General features: G+C 46.2%; 1 protein-coding gene across 1 annotated transcript; it reads left to right on the forward strand.

The window, feature by feature from the left end:
- Positions 1-16,373: 16,373 nt before the first annotated feature.
- On the forward strand, positions 16,374-23,761 carry LOC137096871 (fused toxin protein-like). The gene is made up of 4 exons (XM_067467129.1): positions 16,374-16,553; positions 18,180-18,341; positions 21,994-22,137; positions 23,454-23,761. The coding sequence occupies exons 1-4, from the start codon at positions 16,457-16,459 to the stop codon at positions 23,759-23,761; spliced, it is 711 nt and encodes a 236-aa protein (XP_067323230.1). The 5' UTR covers positions 16,374-16,456.
- The last annotated feature ends 918 nt before the right edge of the window (positions 23,762-24,679 follow it).

Here is a 24,679-nt window from a genome sequence, read left to right on the forward strand (position 1 = left end):
GGGGCTTCTGTGGTTGAGAGTGTGTGAAATACAGCCTGAGGTTTCGGGGGGGGGGGGGATGTGTGTCTCCCATCCAAGCACCAACCTGGGCTGACAGGATCTTTTTTTAAAAAAATAATTTTTATTAAGAACTAGCTGTACTCGCCATGCGTTGTTGTGGCCAACCTTCCTCCCCTCTTTTTCTCCTTCTTTCTTTTTCTCCTTCCTTCTCTGTTTTTCTTTTTTTATCTTCTTCCTTCTCTTCCTCTTCCCTTCCTCCACCCCTTTTTCCCCATTTAACCAATTACAGATCCACCTCGCTGTAGTTTTGCCTCGCCCACATTGGACTAGTTTCCTTGCCAGAAGGTCTGGGGGACCTTGTCAAAGAAGGCCTTCCTGAAATCCAGGTACGCTACATCCACGGCATTCCCCGCATCTACCCAGCTTGTAGCTCTATCGAAGAAAGAGATCAGATGAGTCTGGCATGACTTGTTTTTGATAAATCCATGTTGACTATTAGCGATGACCACATTTGTTTCTAAGTGTTTGCAGACCGCTTCCTTCACAATCTTTTCCAGAATCTTGCCCGGTATCGACGTGAGGCTGACCGGACGGTAGTTGTTTGGGTCATCCTTTTTTCCCTTCTTGAAGATTGGGACCACATTGGCCTTCCTCCAATCTGCTGGAACTTCTCCTGTTCTCCAAGAACTCTCAAAGATGGTTGCCAATGGTTCCGAAATGACTTCCGCTAGTTCCTTCAATACTCTTGGGTGTAGTTGGTCTGGCCCTGAAAGGGGGCTGGAACTCATTTAGAGCGGCCAGGTATTCCTGGACGACTTCTTTCCCAATTTGGGGTTGGATGTCTTCTAATTCCTCACCCACTCCATCTTGCTGAGGTTGAAGATGACTTTCTTTTTGTGAGAAGACCGAGGCAAAGAAGGCATTAAGTAGTTCTGCCTTTTCCCTACCCCCTGTCAGCATTGCCCCATCTTCTCCTCGAAGAGGCCCTATTGCCTCCTTGTTTTTCCCTTTTCTACTGACATAAGAAAATAAGCCCTTTTAATTGTTTTTAATGTCCCTGGCAAGCCTGAGCTTGTTTTGTGCTTTAGCCTTGCAGACCTTATCTCTACAGGTGTTGGCTATTTGTTTGAATTCTTCTTTGGTGATTTCTCCCTTTTCCCACTTCTTGTGCATGTCTCTTTTGTGTTTTAACACAGTTAGAAGTTCTTTGGACATCCATTCTGGCTTCTTTGCAGAAGAGAACGCTACTTGCAATGTATGCCAAACAAGGGAGATGCTTCCTTCTGTAGGTGTCAAAGGGGGAAAAGAAAGGATGTCAGAACCAGCATATAGGCATTTTCACCTGCATGATGCTGTTTGAGATAGTAAGGGCACCATGTCATCAGGAAATAAGCATTGCTTGCTTAAGCGGTTTTCAGTCAAGAGAAAAAAAAGTTAGTTTTTTGTATGTGCCATATCACCTGTTCTTTCTGTACCAATAAGATACGCAGTGGGTTTATCGTTTTGAATGTAAACCAAGAGTATAAATGTTTTGTGTGAACAGACCATGGGGACTTTGAGAATTTAATGTGGAGTTATCCACCCAGGAGTCCTGGCCAGAATAAAGCTCCATTCTTCTCCACTTCTAAGTAAGGCTTGGCATGTTTCCTGAAAACCCACCATAACATGGTAATTAATAAAGTTTATTACTTGAAGCCAATGCTGCCTTTGCTACATAATCAGGATCAATGGCTGCAAGATGTCTGAATATATTTCTGAGTTCAGCTCTGGGGCAAGGTGCCAACAAGATAAACAGTCTCAGCCAGAGATGCTTCCCCAAGGGAAGTGGACTCACCCATTTTGGTCAGAGAAGGCAGAATTTTACACATTGCCATTCATGGCACTTCTTGGGCGCAGGGCAGTCACTATCTGAATTGCAGAATGCAGTACACCGTTTCTGTCTTCCTTTAGGTGAAGGTGGGCATTTCCCTGGACATTCTGGAAGAAAGAAGAAGCACAAAAGTTGTGAGATACCTTCCAGACCTCCCAGCAGCCCAGACAATGCCATCATTTTAAGGGTGTGCAGGACATTCATTTCTGCTCTTCTTCTCAGAGGATTTCTTCTGATGAAGTAAAATGAGATCTTGAGGTATTCCTGTATTCCCACTAGAACCCAGTCAAAGGGCTTTATTGCATAAGGCAGGTAAACAAAATTTGCAGCTGGACCAGCAAGTTTGTTTTCTGTTGGCCTAGAGACTAGGACATGGAGCAATGGCTTCAAACCAGAGGAAAGGAGATTCCACCTGAATATGAGGAAGAACTTCTTGACTGTGAGAGCTGTTCAGCAGTGGAACTCTCTACCCTGAAGTGTGGTGGAGGCTCCTTCTATGGAGGCTTTTAAACAGAGGTTGGATGACCATCTGTTGGGCGTGCTTTGCATGGATTTTCCTGCGTCTTGGCAGAATGGGGTTGGACTGGATGGTCCATACGGTCTCTTCCAACTCTATGATTCTATACAATCCCATATGCATTCTAGAGCTGGTCTATCTCCTCTTTTTGATTTTGGTGGTGGTGGTGGTGGGGGGGACCATCAATAACTCCCCATCTGGTTGCATTTTTAGGTCAACTTCTGTACCAGTAGTAATATGAGGTCAGGGAATTAAATTGTCTTGCAAGGAGGCAGAGCAGTTGTTGCTGGTGCCCAGGAGACCATCTAGTGGACCATCTGGAACCTCTGAAAGTAGTCCTGGGTCAGCCATCTCCTAGACCTCCATGAACCAGTCATTTATACCATACTCTGATCTTTACATCTGGCCAGCTCTGAAGGGTTGGAGAAAGAAGGCCTACCCAGGGCTTGTCTATATTTCAACCAAGGTCTTACCTGGAATGGGGTCAGAGATGGCTTCAAGGGATATCTCTGTCTAGGTAAGGCTCACCTTTACCACTTCTGTACCAGTAGTAATATGAGGTCAGGGAATTAAATTGTTTTGCAAGGAGGCAGAGCAGTTGTTGCTGGTGCCCAGGAGACCATCTAGCAGACCATCTCAGACCTCTGAAAGTAGTCCTGGGTCAGCCATCTCCCAGACCTCCATGAACCAGTCATTTATACCATACTCTGATCTTTACATCTGGCCAGCTCTGAAGGGTTGGAGAAAGAAGGCCTACCTAGGTCTTGTCTATATTTCAACCAAGGTCTTACCTGGAATGGGGTCAGAGATGGCTTCAAGGGATATCTCTGTCTAGGTAAGGCTCACCTTTACCACTTCTGTACCAGTAGTAATATGAGGTCAGGGAATTAAATTGTTTTGCAAGGAGGCAGAGCAGTTGTTGCTGGTGCCCAGGAGACCATCTAGCAGACCATCTCAGACCTCTGAAAGTAGTCCTGGGTCAGCCATCTCCCAGACCTCCATGAACCAGTGATCTTTACATCTGGCCAGCTCTGAAGGGTTGGATAAAGGAGGCCTACCCAGGACTTGTCTATATTATAACCAAGGTCTTACCTGGAATGAGGTCAGAGATGGCTTCAAGGGATATCTCTGTCTAGGTATGGCTCACCTTTCCAAGGGGCAGCAGGCACCAAGGCACAGAGGACCAGGAGAGTAAGGAGGACAATGAGGCCAGTTGAGGACTTCATGGGGAAGCAGGACGGAGTGAACTCCAGTTCTGCCCACCTCCTTTATAGCCCCTTCCAGAGGAGTTTGGCATCTCTGCATCACTTCCCAGCCCACCCCAGACCCTGAGGCAACAAGGGAATAAAAATCTACTGGACACATACAGACATTAAAAAGGGAACATTCCATCCCAGTTCTACTTTTGCAAAAGTCATACAGGAACGCAGACATTTCCTTCTAGGCATAATTTTCCTTGTGATGATATCTTTGAATGGCCAGGGTTATTTCCCCTTGCATATTTATTTATTTATTTATTTATTTACAGTATTTATATTCTGCCCTTCTCACCCCGAAGGGGACTCAAGGTGGATCATAGAACACATAGATGGCAAACATTCAATGCTGATTATACAATGACTAGACAGACAACCTTGCAGCTTACATTGGCCTTATGTAAGCAGCACCAAGTCCCCATCGGGGAGATGGTGGCGGGGTACAAATAAATTATTATTATTATTATTATTATTATTATTATTATTATTAGTGGGGCATCCATCTTGACCCCTATTTTGTCTGTTTGTTTGCTTTGTTCTGTTAGAAATGTAATATAATTGACTGGTTGCCCTGATGCAACAAATACAATCTTGACCCCTGAGCCCTATCTTCACTGGTTCCTGAGTCAAAAACCAGTTGGTAAGCTTTCAGAGGCAGGAACTGGATCTTCATGGAAAACTCTGCTTCTTCCATGCCTGGAGAGCCGTTCAGCAGTGGAACTCTCTGCCCCGGAGTGTGGTGGAGGCTCCTTCTTTGGAAGCTTTTAAACAGAGGCTGGATGGCCATCTGTCAGGGTTGATTTGAATGCAACATTCCTGCTTTGGCAGGGGGTTGGACTGGATGGCCCATGAGGTCTCTTCCAACTCTTTGATTCTATGATTCTATGGAAGAATGCCATGATTGGACCAAGAGATTTCAGAACCTTTAAGAATCCACCAGTGGTGAGTTCTCCTCTGGAGCTTATGAACTAGAACTCTGCATTCTGCCATCTTTGCCTAGTCTGGCCCAAGAGGCATTCCTATGGTTGTCACTTTGGTAACAGTAGGAGCCATTCATCACACCAAGGAACACATCAGTTGGGGAGCAATTGAATCATAGAAAAAGGCAGACCAGTAGTTGCATGAACATAGCGTCATGTGATAGCAATGGGCCAGCTGCAATGTTGGCTTTCCAACCTTGTGTGTTAAAGTCCTTTGACTGGTCCTCATTGGGATATGGAAAAACTAAGACCAAACCAAAGATTTGTGTCCTCCCAGGGTCATACTCCTTGACATCATGTACCTTTGACACAAAAGACCTTCTGGAAAAAGGAGGAGGTGTAATGAGTGCCCTGTGCCGCAGTGTCATGCTCAACTTGGAAATGCTGGGATTCTATGGCCTGCTGGGATGCTTTCCTGGGGAACACCCAACTCCACATTCAGAACCACTGCAACTCAGAGGATGAACACCTTGGGTGCTGAACATTGCCAAAGCAACTACACTACATTCTGCTTTCACTCTGACATGCATGAGTCCCTTTCCCTTGAGATGACATTTTTGGATGACCAGAGTTGTTGCCCTTCACCAACCACTCAGCCTTGTTAGTAAGGCAACTGTCTTGACCTCTAAGCTGATGGCTTTCCATTGCAACCACCTCCCTGGGGTCACATTGCAATGCAAGTGGTGAACAAGAGCAAGAGCCATGGATGTGCTGCCACTTCTCCTCCTTTCTCTCCCAATCACATAGAGCCCAGTCTCTCTGCAAAAATATCTGTCTTTATGGTTAGAGAGGAATACAGATGGGCCCTTTGAGGGGTTTCTCTGGCTTAGAGAGTGTGTTATAGGACCTAAGGTTCTTGGGTGGTCTTCCATTCAATCACCAACCAGGGCTGATAGGATCTGGTGTGAGTGAGATGTAACCGTGAAGACCATCTGACTAGACCAATATCCTTATTTACTGGAGTAAAACAAGGTTGTGTTCTTGCTCCTACTTTGTTTAATATTAATATTAACTCCCTGGTGAACTCACTCTCAGAAATAAACCCTCACACACACCCCATCCCCCAAATCGGTGTCATGTATCATCCCACAGTTGATAGTGGTTGTTGGTGGCAGGCCTAGCAGTTGGTGGTGGAAGGGTTAATGTAAGCCTTATTTCAAAAGGGTTGAGTAATCTGTAAGTAAGAGTTCATGGGTGAAAACAATTAAGGGTGGAGGCATGCAAGAGATAGGTTGCAGCTGGGTGTTTCCGGATATAAGGAGCTAGTCTTGGGACTGGTATTCACGGGGAAAGTATTTGTCTTATTTTGGTGGTAGATGCTGCTGGTTTCCCCCCAGGTTTGTGGATTTTCGGTATCCTCATCTGTCTCTTGAACCCTTGGAACCTTAAATCTTTGGACTGGCTTTTGACTACAGTATAGACTCTTGATCCCTGGACTTTGCTCACTGAACTCTCAGCGTTTGACCACTGGACTGGACCTTTTGACTACGGTTTTATCCTGAACCTGCAACAGTGTTTGCTATCAGTTTTTGTTTTATATTCTGCGGCTGAGTGCAATCTTTACGTTTTACGTTTTGGACTATTAAAACAGCCAGAAAGTAAGTGCAGGTTACTTAAATTGTTTGATACAAACTGGGTGTTTGTACTAGGGCTGGGCGGTTTCGTTTCGTTAATTTGTAATTCGTTAAAAATTCGTTATTTTTTTTGTTAACGAAGCGATAACGAACCATTCTGGAGCAACTTAAAAACGAAACGAATTTTTCAATTCGTTTCGTAAATGCTTCATATTTCGTTATGTATTCGTTTCGTTATTGGTGTGAGGTCGTTTCGTTATTATTTCCGCATGTCTGGGGCAAGTTTTATAGTTGTTTTTTGTTTAATTAGTGAAAAAAAATTATAATATCACACCAACAGTCAACAACAGAGGGAGAGGCAAGCTTCAGAAGTTTTTTTTAGCGTACTGCGCGATCGCGGCTGCCATTAACGAATCGATTCGTTATTGTTTCGTTATTGTTTTGTAATTTTTTTACCATTTACGAAATTTCATAAATATCGAACTTTTTTTAAGGAAAATTTCGGAATTCTTTTAAATATCGAAACGCAAAAAACCCCAAAAAACGAATCGATTTTAGAAACAAATTTTTCCGTTGTTACCCAGGCCTAGTTTGTACCACTCACCTTTATCCGTGGTGGCAGGCATCAAGGAACAGAGGTCAAGGAAAGTATGGAGGACAATGAGGCCAGTTGAGGACTTCATGGGGAAGCAGGGCTGAGTGAACTCCCGCTCTGCCCACCTCCTTTATAGCCCCGTCCAGTTGAGGTTGGCATTTAGGCAATTAGGAAATATAAACTCATTGGACTCATACAGTTATTAATAAGGGAATGTTCCATCCCAGTTCTTCCCACAAAGGTGGACAGAAAAGGTGAACAGATTCCTTCTAGAATCAATTTCCCTTGTGATGGAATATTTGGATGGAAACACCGCTCAGCTTTGACAGTGGGCCATCCTTCTTGACTCATGGGCTTCTAGGTTTCCAATTCACTGTGAACTTCTCCTGAGGGTCGTATTTCATTGCAAGTGGTGGAAAGTGGGAGCAAGAGCCACAGATATGGTGCTATATCTCCCCTTTGCTCTGCTAATCATACAGACCCATGTCCCAGAGAGAATGCTTCTGGAGCATGGCTATACAGCCCAGAAATCTCACAACAACAACCCATACAGCCTCATCTTTCTGCAAAAGGATCTTTATAGTTTAGAAGGAACAGAGATGGGTCCTCTAAGGGGCTTCTATGGCTGAGAATGTGTGAAATAGAGCCTGGGGTTTCTGGGGGATCTCTCATCCAAGCTGACGGGATCTGATGCCTATGGAATTTTTGTGGCACAACTGGGTGGGAGTCAGCTGCATTAAGATCACTACTGACGAAAGGTCATGAGTTCGAAGCCAGCCCAGGTCGGAGTGAGTTTCCGGCCAATTGTGTAGCTTGTTGTCAACCTTTGCAGCCCGAAAGAATCATAGAATCATAGAATCAAAGAGTTAGAATAGACCTCATGGGCCATCCAGTCCAGCCCCCTGCCAAGAAGCAGGAATATTGCATTCAAATCACCCCTGACAGATGGCCATCCAGCCATCCAGACAGTTGCATCTGTCAAGTAGGAAAATTAGGTACCACTTATGTGTGGGGAGGCTAATTTAACTAATTTACGAGGCCATAAAAATCTCCACCAAGCATGCAGGGAATGAGGAAATACTTCATCAGTGTTGCAGATGGACAGTGAAGCGACAGCTCCTCTGGTGGTCAGAAAAAGTTGGAATGTTAAATAGCCTCTGACTGTCTGTCTATATGTGTTGTGTGTCTATGGCATTGAATGTGTGCCATGTATATGTACATTGTAATCCACCCTGAGTCCCCTGCTGAGTGAGAAGGGCAGAATAGAAATACTGTAAATTATAAATAAATACTCGAAACAAAGAACCGTGCTCTCCGTGTGCCTTTTCTTTCACGTCAACCCTTCACTCTTCCAAGCATGCAATCCCTGATCTTCCACCAAGAAAATCTGTCTAGATCAGTCATGGGCAAACTTCAGCTCTCCAGGTGTTTTGGACTTCAACTCCCACAATTCCTAACAGCTGGTAGTTTGCCCCTGTCTGGTCTATATGTTTGCAGAGTTGGGATGCTCTCCAGATCCTACTTAAGATTCTCCAAACAACTTCTGGGGGTTTCCACTGGTTTCTCGCATTCACATTGGAGAGCGGAGAGCTGGGAGCAAGCAGTCCAAAGAATTATATGTGGTATTTCTTTCTGGAGAAGAAGGAGACCTTTGAGACCACCAGCAAGACAAGACCACCTCCTTCAGCCAGGAAAAAAAATGAGTCTAGACTCTGGAGGTGCAGAGAATTGTGCCATTTATTGTCAAGGGAATGAAGGCAGTTACGCTTGCAGAATTGGGGCCCTCATCAATGGGGCAAGTGGGGATGGTGCAGAATGGGATTTGGTCTCTCTAGAAGCAAGAAGAGATGGGCAGAGGAACTGCGGCCAGGCTTCGCTGGTGGTGGCTGGCTACCCATAGCTCCAGGCCTCTTTGCAGGTCAGCCTGTGAAAAGTAGAAAGCGTCAGAGACAGGAGGAAGAAGGGGAGAAAGCCACAGAAGCACACAGTCAATATTCAGTCATCCTTAGAGAGCTATATCTCCCATGTTTGCAATATCTATCTTCACCAAAGTGATGGAATCCTGTCGGTTTCAATGTGGTGGACTATTTCCCTAACATGGACATCTTTAGAGACTTTGGATAGTTCCATAAAACTCCCTCTTAAAACGATTTCAAGTCCAATTCTGGGCACCACAACTGAAGAGAGATATTGACAAGCTGGAGGGTGACTGCACACTGGCACACTATCCTTCAGCCAAGAGCCTTTGTCGGTTCACTGTTTATTATTGTTCTAAATTATTAGAACGAGATTAATCACAGAGTCAGGTTTTTATCACTTTGCCTTGTGTGCTTATCTCTATGTTGACACCCCGGACATTGCATCTATCTCACTTGGCCGAAGGTGTCACGACAGGCTCTCTAGGCACTGGTGGCCAGTTTGTTAAGGGAGCGTACACTCCTCTGTTGCGCCAGCCCCACTGGCTGACGATTAGCTTCCAGGCACAATTCAAAGTGCTGGTTTTAACCTTTAAAGTCCTGAATAGTTGTGGCCCAGATTACCTGTCCGAATGTATCTCCTGCTATGAACCATCATGAAGCTTAAGAGCATCAGGAGATGATCGAGAGTGGTGCTCTCAATCCCACCACTCTCGCAAACGTGTTTGGTGGGGACGAGAGACATGGCCTTCTTGGCAGTGGCCCCCCCTTCTGTGGAACTCTCTCCCTAAGGATATCAGGGTAGCCACCTCCCTCCTGTCCTTCAGAAGGCAACTGAAGACCTGGCTCTGGGACCAGGCGTTCGATTAGAGGCCAGCGGCAATAGGAAAAGGAAATTTTGATTTTGCGATATGGATTCTCCCAGCTTGTGACAGCACGAGTGGCGCCACCTATGTGTAGAACTGTCAGTTGCAAGATTTAAACTGTTGTATCATGCTTAATCCTGCCTTTTTTCCTTGCTCATGTACAGTTGGATTGATTGGTTATTTATAGCTGTCAATCAATGTTGTTTGCACCAGTTATATTGCTTTCTCAGCTCAATTGCATGGCTCCACCGCTTCCTGGAGGAGGGGAGTGGTTTCCTTCTTCATTCTGCCATCAAAGTTCATACCACATGGAAGTGAGTAAGAGACTTGGCTCTAAAAAAAAAAGCCCCTGATTAAATTACCTCTCCACACCAGTTCTGAGGTTTTTTACCCTTGAGACTTATGCTTCATGTTCAGATCAACCTGAATTCTTGCTTCTTGGCAGAATGGGGTTGGACTGGATGGCCCATGAGGTCTCTTCCAACTCTTTGATTCTATGATTCTATGATTCTATGATTCTATGAATGATGTTGGAAGTCTCAAGCGCCCTCAAACTGGTTCTTTTGGCACCAGAGGAAGACCCTGAATCTTCAAAACATAGGCCATTTGAACTGGGGTTGTGGTTTGCTCCGGCATTCACAGCCATTGAGGAAAGAGGAAACTTGGAAAAGCCACTCAGCTTCAAACACCTTGGATCCAGGACTAACTGAGACTGTAACATATATTTTCCTTCACCCTCTGAAGTTTTCCAGCTCATTGCTTTAAAGAAATGACTTTGTGATAAATAAAACTTATCTTGAGCTATTTACAGCGTTTTGGGTTTTTGGGAGTTCCAGTTTCCTAAAGGAGGGCAAGAAGCAATCCCTTGGGGGAAAGATGCCACGTCAATCCCTCCTTTATTGAGAATAATAGCCCCCAGGCGCGATGGCACAGCAACTCCCAAATGACAATATCAATCCCGCCCCCAACCCCACCAGTATTCAGATTTGGGTGTATTGGGTATTTGTGCCAAATTTTGTCCAGTGAATGAAAATACATCCTGCAAATCAGATATTTGCCTTATGATTCATAACAGGAGTCAAATTATAGTTATCATGTAGCTTACAAAAATAATTTTATGGTTGTGGGTCACCACAACATGAGGAACTATATTAAGGGGTTGCGGCATTAGGAAGGTTGAGAAACAATTGGTTTATTTGAAGAATTACATGAGAATTGCAGGAGCAAGAATCAACTGGAATCAGATGAAGGGCTAGAAGGCAGGATCATCAAGTTTGCAGACGACACCAAATTGGGAGGGAGAGCCAAGACTCCAGAGGACAGGAGCAGAATTCAAAACGATCTTGACAGATTAGAGAGATGGGCCAAAACTAACAAAATGAAGTTCAACAGTGACAAATGCAAGATACTCCACTTTGGCAGAAAAAATGAAATGCAAAGATACAGAATGGGTGACACCTGGCTCGAGAGCAGTCCTCGTGGACAACAAGTGAAACATGAGCCAACAATGTGACGTGGTGGCAAAAAAAGCCAATGGGATTTTGGCCTGGATCAATAGGAGCATAGTGTCTAGATCTAAGGAAGTCATGCTACCCCTCTATTCTGCTTTGGTTAGACCACATCTGGAATATTGTGTCCAATTCTGGGCACCACAATTCAAGAGAGATATTGACAAGCTGGAATGTGTCCAGAGGAGGGCGACTAAAATGATCAAGGGTCTGGAGAACAAGCCCTATGAGGAGCGGCTTAGGGAACTGGGCATGTTTAGCCTGAAGAAGAGAAGGCTGAGAGGAGATATGATAGCCATGTATAAATATGTGAGAGGAAGCCACAGGGAGGAGGAGGGAGCAAGCTTGTTTTCTGCTTCCTTGGAGAATAGGACACGGAACAATGGCTTCAAACTACAACAGAGGAGATTCCATCTGAACATGAGGAAGAACTTCCTGACAGTGAGAGCCGTTCAGCAGTGGAACTCTCTGCCCCGGAGTGTGGTGGAGGCTCCTTCTTTGGAAGCATTTAAGCAGAGGCTGGATGGCCATTTGACAGGAGTGATTTGAATGCAATATTCCTGCTTCTTGGCAGAATGGGGTTGGACTGGATGGCCCATGAGGTCTCTTCCAACTCTTTGATTCTATGATTCTATGATCTTAGGGCCCGAGGTGGATCGTAGCGGGAGATACGTTCGGACAAGTAAACTGAGCCAGAACTGTTCAGAGCTTTATAGGCCAAAGCCAGCATATTGAATTGTGCTCAGAAGCTGATAGGCAGCCAGTGGAGCTGGCGTAACAAGGACGTTGTGTGCTCCCTGTACCCAGCCCCAGTGAGCAGCCTGACTGATGAACGTTGGAGTAGTTGAAGCTTCCGGGCAGTCTTCAGGGCAACCCCACGTAGAGTGCGTTGCAGTAGTCTATTTGGGATGTAACAAGAGCGTGGACCATCGTGGCCAAGTCATAGAATCATAGAATCAAAGAGTTGTAAGAGACCTCGTGGGCCATCATCCAGTCCAACCCCATTCTGCCAAGAAGCAGGAATATTGCATTCAAAGCATGCCTGACAGATGGCCATCCAGCCTCTGTTTAAAAGCTTCCAAAGAAGGAGCCTCCACCACAGTCAGGCTTCCCAAGGCTGTTGCACGAGTTTTAATTGTGCAAAAGTTCTCCCGGCCACCGCCAAGACCTGGGGTTCCAGGCTCAGCGATGAGTCCAGGATCACTCCCAAGCTGCGAACCTGCGTCTTCAGGGGGAGTGGAACCCCATCCGGCCCAGGCTGTAACCCTATGCCCTGTTCGGCAAGGTGTTCTCCCTCATCTTTCCCGAAATGGATGAGAGGCTGAGATTGTTGCTTCAGAGTGGAAGCTCCAGCTATCGATGAACCAAGAGCAGATCTTACATGTTTGGGGGCTATTGCCAAATATGCTGCATAACTGCCGAGAAAGTGAGGAAACACCTGGAAACAGGCTTTCTTCACTTGAATTTCAACAAGGACAAATGTAAGATACTACACTTAGGCAGAAAAATGGAAAAGCAAAGATACGGTTTTATACCATTTGTACTGTTTTATATTATTGTTATTATTACATTGCTGTTTATTTTATTTATTTATCGTGTCAGGAGCAACCAGACAGTTGTATTACATTTTTAACAAAACAAACAAACAGACAGACAGACAAAACACAAAGTTTGCAAGCTTGGTAGTTGATTAAATGTCCTTTGACCAGTATCTGGCAACTTGGAGTTGCTTCCGGTGTTGCTGCAAGAAGGTCCTCCCTTGTGCATGTGGCAGGGCTCAGGGTGCATTGCAGCAGGTGGTCAGTGGTTTGCTCTTCTCCCCACTCGCATGCCGAGGATTCCACTTTGTGGCCCCACTTCTTAAGATTGGCTCTGCATCTCGTGGTGCCAGAGCACAGTCTGTTCAGCGCCTTCCAAGTCGCCCAGTCTTCTGTGTGCCCAGGGGGGAGTCTCTCATTGGGTATCAGCCATTGATTGAGGTTCTGGGTTTGAGCCTGCCACTTTTGGACACTCGCTTGCTGAGGTGTTCCAGCGAGTGTCTCTGTAGATCTTAGAAAACTATTTCTTGATTTAAGTCATTGACATGCTGGCTGATACCCAAACAGGGGATGAACTGGAGGTGTCACTGCCTTGGTCCTTTCACTATTGGCTGCTCCTTCCCGGTGGATGTCAGGTGGTGCAATACCGGCTAAACAGTGTAATTTCTTCAGTGGTGTAGGGCTCAGACACCCCGTGATAATGCACATGTCTCATTAAGAGTCACATCCACTGTTTTAGCGTGGTGAGATGTGTTCCACACTGGGCATGCATACTCAGCAGCAGAGTAGCACAGCGCAAGGGCAGATGTCTTCACTGTATCTGGTTGATCCCCAGGTTGTGCCAGTCAGCTTTCGTATAATATTGTTTCTAGCACCCACTTTTTTCTTGATGTTCAGGCAGTGCTTCTTGTAGGTCAGAGCATGGACCAGAGTGACTCCCAGGTATTTGGGTGCGCTGCAATGCTGCAGTGGGATTCCTTCCCAGGTAATAATCCTCAGAGCTCGGGTTGCTTGTCTGTTCTTAAGGTGAAAAGCACGTGTCTGTGTTTTAGATGGATTAGGGATCAGATGGTTTTCCCTGTAATAGGCAGTAAGAGCACCTAGAGCTTTGGAGAGCTTCTGTCCTACCATCTCAAAGCTCCCTGCTTGAGCAGTGATGGCACGATCATCAGCATAGATGAAACTCTCTGTCCCTTCTGGCAGTGGCTGGTCATTTGTGTAAATGTTGAACATGGATGGAGCAAGCACGCTCCCCTGAGGCAGGCCGTTCTTCTGTTTCCGCCATCTGCTTCTCTGGCCCTGGAACTCAACAAAGAAGCTCCTGTTTTGTAGCAGGTTTCCTATGAGGCGGGTGAGGTGGTCGTCCTTTGTGATATTATACATTTTCCTCAGGAGGAGGCGGTGGTTCACAGTATCATAGGCTGCTGACAGGTCTATGAAGACAGCTCCTGTGATCTGCTGTTTTTCAAAGCCATCTTCTCTGTGCTGAGTCAGGTTCAGCACTTGCGATGTGCAGCTTTTGCCTTTTCTGAAGCCAGCTTGCTGTGGGATCAGACATGGGACTATTTTTTCCATAATTCTATGCAAAATAAGTCTCCCCAGAACTTTGTAGAGGTGGCACAACGGGGAGATTGGTCATTACGGTCTTTGCCTGGCTTCAAGATGGTGATGACTCTTGCTTTCCTCCAGGTTTTGGGGATCTGACAGGATGCAGTGCAGTTGTTCATCAGCTCCAGCAGCCAGCACCTTGCTTTTGGACCAAAGTTCTGGACCAACGGTCCAAAATAACTCCCAGGTATTTGGGTGCGCTGCAATGCTCCAGTGGGATTCCTTCCCAGATCATCCTCAGAGCTCGGGATGCTTGTCTGTTCTTGAAGTGAAAAGCACATGTTTGTGTTTTAAATGGATTAGGAATCAGATGGTTTTTCCTGTAATAGGCAGTAAGAGCTTCGGAGAGCTTCTGTTCAACCATCTCAAAGCTCCCTGCTTGAGCAGTAATGGCACGATCACCAGCATAGATGAAGCTCTCTGTCCCTTCTCGCAGTGTCTGGTTAATTGTATATTTATGTTTTGCTGCTAATTGTATGTTTATGTTTTGATGTGGGCGCCATGGGGTACCGCTTTGTTAGGCGTCCTGAGTCCCTCTGTGGAGGTTGAGATAGGACGGGATATAAAAGCCCTAAATAATAATAATAATAATTGTCCTTTCCCTGAGCTCCAATCAATGATGGTGTGACCCGACTGGGCTTGACCCCTCCTGTCCTGGAGCAAGTGGGGACCACCAAGGAGGGGTCAGCCACCATCAGGGCTCCTCTTTGGGGAACTGAATACGTGTATGAAGATGCTTTCAATGCGGTTTACACAGTGCAAGTTATACAGTAATATACAGATTAAAAACACATCACACATTACAACAAAATCAACAGTTATTATCAATTCCTTATCAATTCATAACGCCTCAACAGAACAAGATCCATTCTCATAATCCTTGTGCCATTCCTATGTTCAGTTTTACTGACTTCCTGTGTTCAGTTGTTCAGTTGCACTGATTAGCCAAACGCTTGCTCATAGAGCCAAGTCTTGACCTTCCTCCGAAACGCCAGCAACGATGGGGCCTGTCTGATGTCAACCGGTAGGGCATTCCATAGCCAAGGGGCCACCACCGAGAAGGCCCTGTCTCTCGTCCCCGCCAATCGTGCCTGTGATGCAGGCGGGACCGAGAGCAGGGCCTCCCCGGACGATCTTAATGTCCGCGCCAGTTCATAGGAGGAGATGCATTCGGAGAGGTAAGAGGGGCCAGAACCGTTTTTTAGGGCTTTGTAGGCTAATGCCAGCACCTTGAATTGTGCCCGGTAGCAAATTGGCAGCCAGTGGAGCTGGCTCAACAGAGGAGTGGTATGCGCCCTGAGTGCCGCTCCTGTTAACAACCTGGCTGCCGAGCGCTGGACCATCTGAAGCTTCCAGGCAGTCTTCAAGGGCAGCCCCACGTAGAGCGCGTTGCAGTAATCTATACGGGATGTAACCAGAGTGTGGACTACCATGGCCAAGTCAGACTTCCCAAGGTACGGGCGCAGCTAGCGCACAAGTTTTAATGGTTACCGCCGAGACCTGGGGTTCCAGGCTCAGTGAGGAATCCAGGGTCACTCCCAAGCTGCGAACCTGCGTCTTCAGGGGGAGTGTGACCCCGTCTAGCACAGGCTGTGACCCTATACCCTGTTCGGCCTTTCGACTGACCAGGAGTGCCTCTGTCTTGTCTGGATTCAACTTCAATTTGTTAGCCCTCATCCAGTCCGACACAGCGGCCAAGCCTCGGTTCAGGACCTGAACAGCCTCCTTAGTAGTATTGATTGAGTTATGCCAACCATTCAAATAATGGAGAAGTAAGAGGAGGAGCTCCTAATGCAATCTCTTTCTCTCTCTCTTGTCCCTCTCTTCAATCCAGCAAAGGAGCCAATCTTGGAGGACCAATCTCCCTGGCAAGGTGCCTAGCTGCATTCTTTTCTTGAACTTATAATTGACTCAATTCTGTTTTTTGATGTAATGCGGTGTTCTGTGTTTACACTGTGCCTTTTTGGAGGCCCTTGCTGACGTGGCTCCTTTGTTTCCCTCTCTTACATATTTCTTAGAAAGCACAGAATGGCCATTGCACCATCCCCAGCTGAGAACTTCAGGAGTCTGCAGGCAGAGTTGGGCAAGGAGCTTGCACTGAGTTTCCTGTAGCCCATCTGATACCTGAGAGTCTTGTGTCAAGAGGAAGCCTCTTCCATTGGGAAATCCACCTTGGCCCAGCTTCCTTCTCTGCTGGGTTTATAAGATCCCTGTCCGACTCAAGGGCGATGCTTGCTTCCCAAAAGGGCACCATGGGGTCCAGGCTTCTCCTTTTTGGACTTCTCCTCTGCTGGGCTGGTTTGTCTTCTGCTAACAAGAAAAGGGGTGAGTTGGGGAACCCGGCCAAGGTCCAGGGAGGGAAGGACCCATCTGGTCAGCTGGACTTGGCTGGAGAAATGGACATGGGTATGGGGTCCTACCAAGAGGCTGCACTGCTTCTTCTTCTGTCCTCAGCTTTTCTGCACCATTTCTTCTGCAGATTTATTTATTTACTTACTGTATTTGTATACCACTTTTCTCAGCCCATCGGTGACTCATGTCATGAATGTCATACTGGGGCAGCCAATGCATGAAAGTGTTCTTCTTCAGAAGAAACCAAAGACTGAGATGAGAGATAGGAAAAAGAGGTTTTCTTCCATTTAAATCAGGGGAGTTTGGGGGGGGGGGGGATGCAAGTTTGGGGGGGGGGGGGATGCAATGATTGGGGATGTGGTGGCAAAAAAAGCCAATGGGATGGCCTGCATCAGTGGTTCTCAACCTGGGGTCCCCAGATGTTTTTGGCCTTCAACTCCGAGAAATCCTAACAGCTGGTAAACTGGCTGGGATTTCTGGAAGTTGTAGGCCAAAAACATCTGGGGACCCCAGGTTGAGAACCACTGGCCTCCATCAAGAGGAGCATAGTGTCTAGATCTAGGCAAGTCATACTCCCCATGCTCTATTCTACCTTGGTTAGACCACTTTACCTGGAATATTGTGTCCAATTCTGGGCAACACAATTCAAGAGAGAGATTGACAAGCTGGAATGTGTCCAGAGGAAGGCAACTAAAATGATCAAGGGTCTGGAGAACAAGCCCTATGAGGAGCGGCTTAAAGAGCTGGGCATGTTTAGCCTGAAGAAGAGAAGGCTGAGAGGAGGTATGATAGCCATGTATAAATATGTGAGAGGAAGCCACAGGGAGGAGGGAGCAAGCTTGTTTTCTGCTTCCATGGAGACTAGGACGCAATGGAGCAATGGAGATTCCATCTGAACATTAGGAGGAACTTCCTGACTGTGAGAGCCATTCAGCAGTGGAACTCTCTGCCCCGGAGTGTAGTGGAGGCTCCTTCTTTGAGAGCTTTTGAGCAGAGGCTGGATGGCCATCTGTCAGGGGTGCTTTGAATGCAATATTCCTGCTTCTTGGCAGAATGGGGTTGGACTGGATGGCCCATGAGGTCTCTTCCAACTCTAGGATTCTATGATTCTAAATCTCTGTCAGGGGTCAACAGTGACCGTGGCCCAAGAGTTACCCTTAAGAGCTGCTCCCAGGCTCTGGGTCTCTCTCCACCAGATGTTGGGGCAGCTCTTCTCCGTTTTATTGATCCTTTTATTATTGAAAGTGGTTTTGCCCAGCATTCACAGCTGCTACAATTTCTCCATGACCCAGGTGTGGAAGGATTGTGTGCTGAAAATACTTCCAGATACCTGGAAGTGTTTAGTTCTATAAGAGAGCTATCGTTCTACTGCCTTGAAGCTCTCATGTTCTTCGGATCCCCATCTGACAAAAGGGACCATCTCTTTTGGTGGAATTCAACTCCACACCAAGCAACTTCTGATACTAACATTGGGATAATTTCAGCACCAAGTTTAAAGTTGGCTTTTTTTATTGACGTCTTCAAGCCAAACCGATTTGATCCAGCCTATACAAGTGTTATGGGCAAGTTATATAAGGAGTTTCTCCTTCCTTCTTCTAGATATCTGCCTCCTTCCTCCTGAACCAGGCAAATGTGAAGCCTACATGCCCAGTTTCTTCTTCAACGCAACCTCAGGGAAGTGTGAGAAATTCATTTACGGTGGATGTGACGGAAATGAGAACAGATTTGGGACCGAGAAGCGGTGTCTCCAGGCCTGCCCAGGTAAGTAGTATGAGGCTGAAGGCAATGGGCCAGTCTGGGTGAAGGAGGGGATTAGTTGGAAACAGGAGGAAACATTAATGTGGCTTGACATAACTTTAACTGCCACATCTTAATTCTTCGGAATGCAGGAAGCTGTAGTTTTACAAGGTCTTCAGCCTTTTCTGACAGAGAGCAATGATGCCTCAACAATTGACAACTCACAGGATTCCACAACATTGAGCCATAATGCTTTAAGTAGGGTCAAAGTGCATTAATTAATTGAGAGACATAGATAAGGGAGATATTGACAAGCTGGAATGTGTCCAGAGGAGGGCGACTAAAATGATTAAGGGTCTGGAGAACAAACCCTATGAGGATCGGCTTAAGGAGCTAGGCATGTTTAGCCTGAAGAAGAGAAGGCTGAGAGGAGATATGATAGCCATGTATAAATATGTGAGAGGAAGCCACAGGGAGGAGGAGGGAGCAAGCTTCCTTTCTGCTTCCCTGGAGACTAGGACGCAATGGAACAATGGCTTCAAACTACAAGAGAGGAGATTCCATCTGAACATGAGGAAGAACTTCCTGACTGTGAGAGCTGTTCAGCAGTGGAACTCTCTGCTCCGGAGTGTGGTGGAGGCTCCTTTGGAAGTTTTTAAACAGAGGCTGGATGGCCATCTGCCAGGGGTGCTTTGAATGCAATATTCCTGCTTCTTGGCAGAATGGGGTTGGACTGGATGGCCCATGAGGTCTCTTCCAACTCTAGGATTCTATGATTCTATAGACATTAATCCATTTGTTGCTTCTCATTTGGACCTTATTCACATGGACATTCGAAGGGCAGAACGAGTTCTGGTAGTACAGAAGGAAGTGAGGGGAAGAAGGCAATGGAGTAGTCCTCATTTGAATGAGTGACAAGGAGAAGGACAGAAGAAAGGAGCCTTCTTCTGATTCAACCAAGGACTGGGTCTCAGGTGGTCATCTCCTCTTGCTTTATTGAAAGTCAAGACTGAGGGCTCCCACATCAATATGAACCTTGTGCCCCATGCTATTAAACTGCAGAGTATGGAGGGGGACGGGAATCATCACACCTTTAAGCTATGAACCTTCAGGGAATGATAGAGCTTCATCAGAACTGGAGGAAGAATGTGAGTCCAATTCAGATAGAAATTCACCCAGATGTTGCTTCTCACCTGGACCTGGTCTCATGATCATGGCAAGAAAAGGAACAAGAAATCCCAATTCAGTTCAGGTGAGGAGCAGAAGGTATTAGGCTGGTCCTATGGCTCATGTGGGTTAGTTTGAGAAGGAGATGTGTTGGAGGAAGAATCCCTCTTCAGCTATATCTTCCTATCCATTGGTACTGCTTCTCCCTATCTTTTGAAGACCAGGAAGGGCTCCTTTTGGGTTTGTTGGAGTGAATGCTATAGTGAGAGTAGATTAATGCTCAGTCATGAATTTGGGTCCCATGAAGCTCTGCTAAATTGGGAAATTACAGAAGGGGAAATGCCTTAAGAAACAGAAGATAACCCTATGACTTCACATGGGGCCATTCTCTGGTTCAAGGGCTGCCCAGGACAAGTCCCATTGAGAGGGAAAGGAGCACGTCTGAGGGGGCAAGGAAAGGCATCTGCTCTCAGTTCGAAGCAACTGCATCACAGACTGAGCAGGAGACACCATTGGATCCTGGGTCAAGCTCCTCTTGGACCCTGGTAGTGCATAGGGCCCACCAGCAAACGCTGTTGAACTAGCTAGGTTAACAGGGGTGGTCAATGTCATGGCCTCAGCTTAGTTGTTGTTGCTCAGCTGGGAAGAGAGGACCTGCTCTCCGACTTCCATATTGTTTCAATAAAATGTTCAGACCAAGTCATTTGGCACCTACTCTGGAGGTGCCTGAAGGCACCCAAAACTTCATTGGATGCTGAAGGTGACTCTGCCCTTCTCAATCCTCTCTAGAACTGCAGAATTGTTCCACCTGGTTGGCGCTACAAAAGGGTCACCACTACTGCACAGGGAATCATGGGTTACCCTCTTTCTTCCCTCTTTGGAAGAACCTTATAACTCTCACAGCCTTAAGAAAGCTCAGAGCAGTCTTGGGGATCCATCTCACCCAGGATATTCTTCTTTTTTTGAATTATTGCCATCTGGCAGATGGTATAGGGTGACAAAGGCAAGGACAAACAGACTGAGAGAGACTGAGAGAGACTGAGAGGACCTCACAACCTCTGAGGATGCTTGCCATAGATGTGTCATGAATGACTTTTCAATGACTTTGAAGCATAGGTTCTTTTTATTGCAATTTCCAGTGTGAGAAGGTATATCAGGTTATAGAAAACATTAAGACAAAGAATGACATTGGATTACAGACATACAGATTCTATGCAACTACATTGGATTTACAATTACATTGGTTAACAAACAAACAAAGGGGAATTACATTTTCAGTCAACATTCACACCACATGTACATGCATTCATCCACATGCATCCAAATATTACCATATCATTTTCTCCCTCCTTGGAGAAGCACCTGTCAGGCCAGACCCTGCTTTCCTGCAGTTTGCCAACGCATAGTTCCAAAACTTCCATAACGCCAAAATTTCAAAACGCTGAGATACCAAAACTTCTTTCTCTAAGAACAGTGCCAAGGACCAGATCTCTGTTTTCCCTACAGCAGAACCTGACTCCCTGCACAAAATGCAAGACTCCAAAAACACACTCCTTCCACTTCCCTTGAAAAAGAAGCCCCAAAGTGACCAAACTGCTCCCATGCAAATCTGCCTCTCTCCATAGGTACACCATCTCTCCTTCCCATGGAGCAGAGCATGGCGGGTGGAACAGACTCCTCAGTCTGCCACACTTTGAGCATTATTAGACTGAGTCTTTTATAGGAATATTCCGTTGATATAGTCCCAAAGTTGTAAATTAATGATAGACGTCTTCCATCCTGGATCCATCTCAGTTTCCTGGCCAGATATTGATCTTCTTGATTGGTGTTGATCTTATGTTGACTTCCTTCTTAACATAAGGAATATTGCAAACATTTCTGTTATCACTGTCCCAGTTCTTATCAGGTTTCTCATTAGCAAATCCAGCAAGCAGGTAGTTAGTTATTGCAGGCCTTAACATCATACTGGTGTTTCCAAAATTATTAGCTCCATCCATACATCCTTCCATCCTTCCATTCATTCCCACAGATCATATTAAGTTCACATTTATCAAATTTGCACATTGAATTTCTTATTACAGATGCAGGCGAAACATCAGGAGAGAATGTCTCTAGAACATGGCCATATAGCCTGAAAAACCTACAACAACCTAGTGATTCCAGCCAGGAAAGCTTTCAACAATAGACTGAGAGATAGTTTCTTATCCTAGAGCTGTGGCTATGTTGAACTTCATGGTGGTGGTGGGAGTGTGGAGGGATGGGTGTGTTGTTTTGTGGTGTGTGCTGGGGAAGGCATTTAATTTTGTTGTACAATGTACAATGACAACAAAGTTATACTAAAGTTATACTAACTCAGGTGCTACCAAACTGTTTGGAGGGGGGGGAGTTAGCATTTCTCCCCTTGTCCTAGCAGAAGGCAGCCATGAGACCCCTCCTCCGGAACTATGATCATGACGTTCCAGTTGACTCTGATTCTGAGCCTCTGTCACATCTCCATCTGCTTTCCTAGTGAAACCAGGAGTGTGTCCTGCAAGAACTCCACCAGGAGAAATCGATCCTTGTTTCTTCCGCTGCTCAAGGGACTATGAATGCCCCGACAGGAAGAAGTGCTGCAGAATTGAGTGTGGTCCTGCCTGCGTGGACCCCGTGCCTGGTAAGAGAGCCTGCATCTGGTTACATTTGACATGGGAGGGGGACCTGAAGACCCATTTGCCCAATGTCACTCCTGCCCTGAAAAACTGGGTGGCAGTTTTCCTCTTGAGCAGCTGCCTAGTTGCCCTCTCATCTTGGACAGTGTTCTCTGGATGCTTGAGAGTGACTTGGTGCCCATTCTGACACATTAGCTGGCCTGGATTCTATTCCTTATTTACTTAGACAATCCCTCGTAGCCCAAGGATGATGGTCCAAGTGTCTTGGCGGTGGGGGGCTGTTCTCCGCATGTTCTCCTGCAGTGAGGACATCAGTTTTCAGGTGGAAGGCGGTCCCAGTCAAGGTTGGCTTGATGCGCCTTCTTCCTCTTGGCACGTTTCTCTCTTTCGCCCTCCATTTGTGCCTCTTCAAATGTCAGTGACATTAGCAGCACAGCAAGGCAGGAACAGGTCAATCACAGTCACCAGGTCTATTAACTACTTCATTTTACAGCTATATACATTAGAAGCTACTTAACACTCAGCACATCGTAAACTTGCTTCTTTACCGTCTGATCGTAACATCACGAACTCTTCAACTGTTATCAGTACTAGTCCACACCTCCTTCACGCCAGAGTGACGTATGATGCCGTAGCCATTTGTTCTACATACTTGATTTATGACCTCTCTAGGAATGGCGTTCCCTTGATAGTTCAGTTAACTCTTTCCACACAGGAATACATTACACCCGGCACATAGCTACTGCATTTTAAACATACATGTATACTTTGAAATCTATGTTTTAAATTGCAAACAGCTTGAACAGGTCTTGGTCGGGGTTGGCTTGACGCGCCTTCCTCTTGGCACGTTTCTCCCTTTTGCACTCCATTCGTACCTCTTTGAATTCCACAGCACTGCTGGTCACATCTGACCTCCAGTTAGAGCATTCAAGGGCCAGAGCTTCCCCGTTCTCGGTGTCTATGCCATGGTTTTTAAGGTTGGCTTTGAGCCCATCTGTAAATCTCTTTTCCTGTCCACCAACACTACATTTCACAATCAGTGCTTGGCCCTCCTATAAGACAGTCTGAGTGCCAAAATGTGCAGCCAGCCAGCCATGCCTGTTGGAAATGGAGCAGTGCTTAGCACCGAAGAGTCCAGCCCCCATTTCTACCAAGCAGAAATGCTTTCACCTTGCAAAAGCTTATGTGGCCTTGACATGTGATAATATTCTGCCAAGTTGTGCTGTCCGCCTGGAAGTGCTGGGGTTCCTTGTGCTGCGAGGAGGCACGAGAGAAGAAATGGGAGTCATCGCGCTGTTTGCGTGTTTGTCCTCTCTTCCAGAAAAGCCCGGGAAATGCCCAGTTCCACCCAAAGGCACAGTGGCAGTTTGCCTGGCTAAGTGCACCTTTGACCACGATTGCCTTGGGCACATGAAGTGTTGTGACTGGGGGTGCATGAAAGACTGCTTTAACCCTGTCTTTGGTGAGTCTCTTTCCCCTCGGATTATTAATGTGGTGCCCAGAATTGGACTTGAAATAGTTTTAAGAGGGAGTTTTATGGAACTATCCAAAGTCTCTAAAGATGTCCATGTTAGGGAAATAGTCCACCACATTGAAACCGACAGGATTCCATCACTTTGGAGAAGATAGATATTGCAGACATGAATATTGATTGTGTGCTTCTGTGGCTTTCTCCCCTTCCTCCTCCTGTCTCTGACTCTTTCTACTTTTCACAGGCTAACCTCCAAAGAGGCTTGAAGCTATGGATAGCCAGCCACCAACAGAGATGCCTGACCGCAGTTCCTCTGCCCATCTCTTCTTGCTTCTAGAGAGACCAAATCCCATTCTGCACCATCCCCACTTGCCCCATTGATGAGGGCCCCAATTCTGCAAGCGTAACTGCCTTCATTCCCTTGACAATAAATGGCACAATCCTCTGCACCTCCAGAGTCTGGACTCGTTTTTTTTTCCTGACCGAAGGAGGTGGTCTTGTCTTGCTGGTGGTTTCAAAGGTCTCCTTCTTCTCCGGAAAGGAATACCACATATAATTCTTTGGACTGCTTGACCCCACCCTTCCTCTCTCCAATGTGAATATGAGAACCCAGTGGAAACCCCCAGAAGATGTTTGGAGAGTCTTAAGTAGGATCTGGAGAGCATCCCAACTCTGCTACCATATAGACCAGACATGGGCAAACTACCAGCTGTTAGGAACTGTGGGAGTTGAAGTCCAAAACACCTGGAGAGCTGAAGTTTGCCCATGACTGATCTAGACAGATTTTCTTGGTGGAAGATCAGGGATTGCATGCTTGGTAGACTGAAGGGTTGACGTGAAAGAAAAGGCACACGGAGAGCACGGTTTTTTGTTTCGAGTATTTATTTATTATTTACAGTATTTCTATTCTGCCCTTCTCACTCGGCAGGGGACTCAGGGTGGATTACAATGTACATATACATGGCACACATTCAATGCCATAGACACACAACTCATATAGACAGACAGTCAGAGGCTATTTAACATTCCAACTTTTTCTGACCACCAGAGGAGCTGTCGCTTCACTGTCCATCTGC

Source organism: Anolis sagrei, chromosome 4 (genome assembly GCF_037176765.1).
Source record: "Anolis sagrei isolate rAnoSag1 chromosome 4, rAnoSag1.mat, whole genome shotgun sequence".
Classification (NCBI taxonomy): Eukaryota; Metazoa; Chordata; class Lepidosauria; order Squamata; family Dactyloidae; genus Anolis; species Anolis sagrei.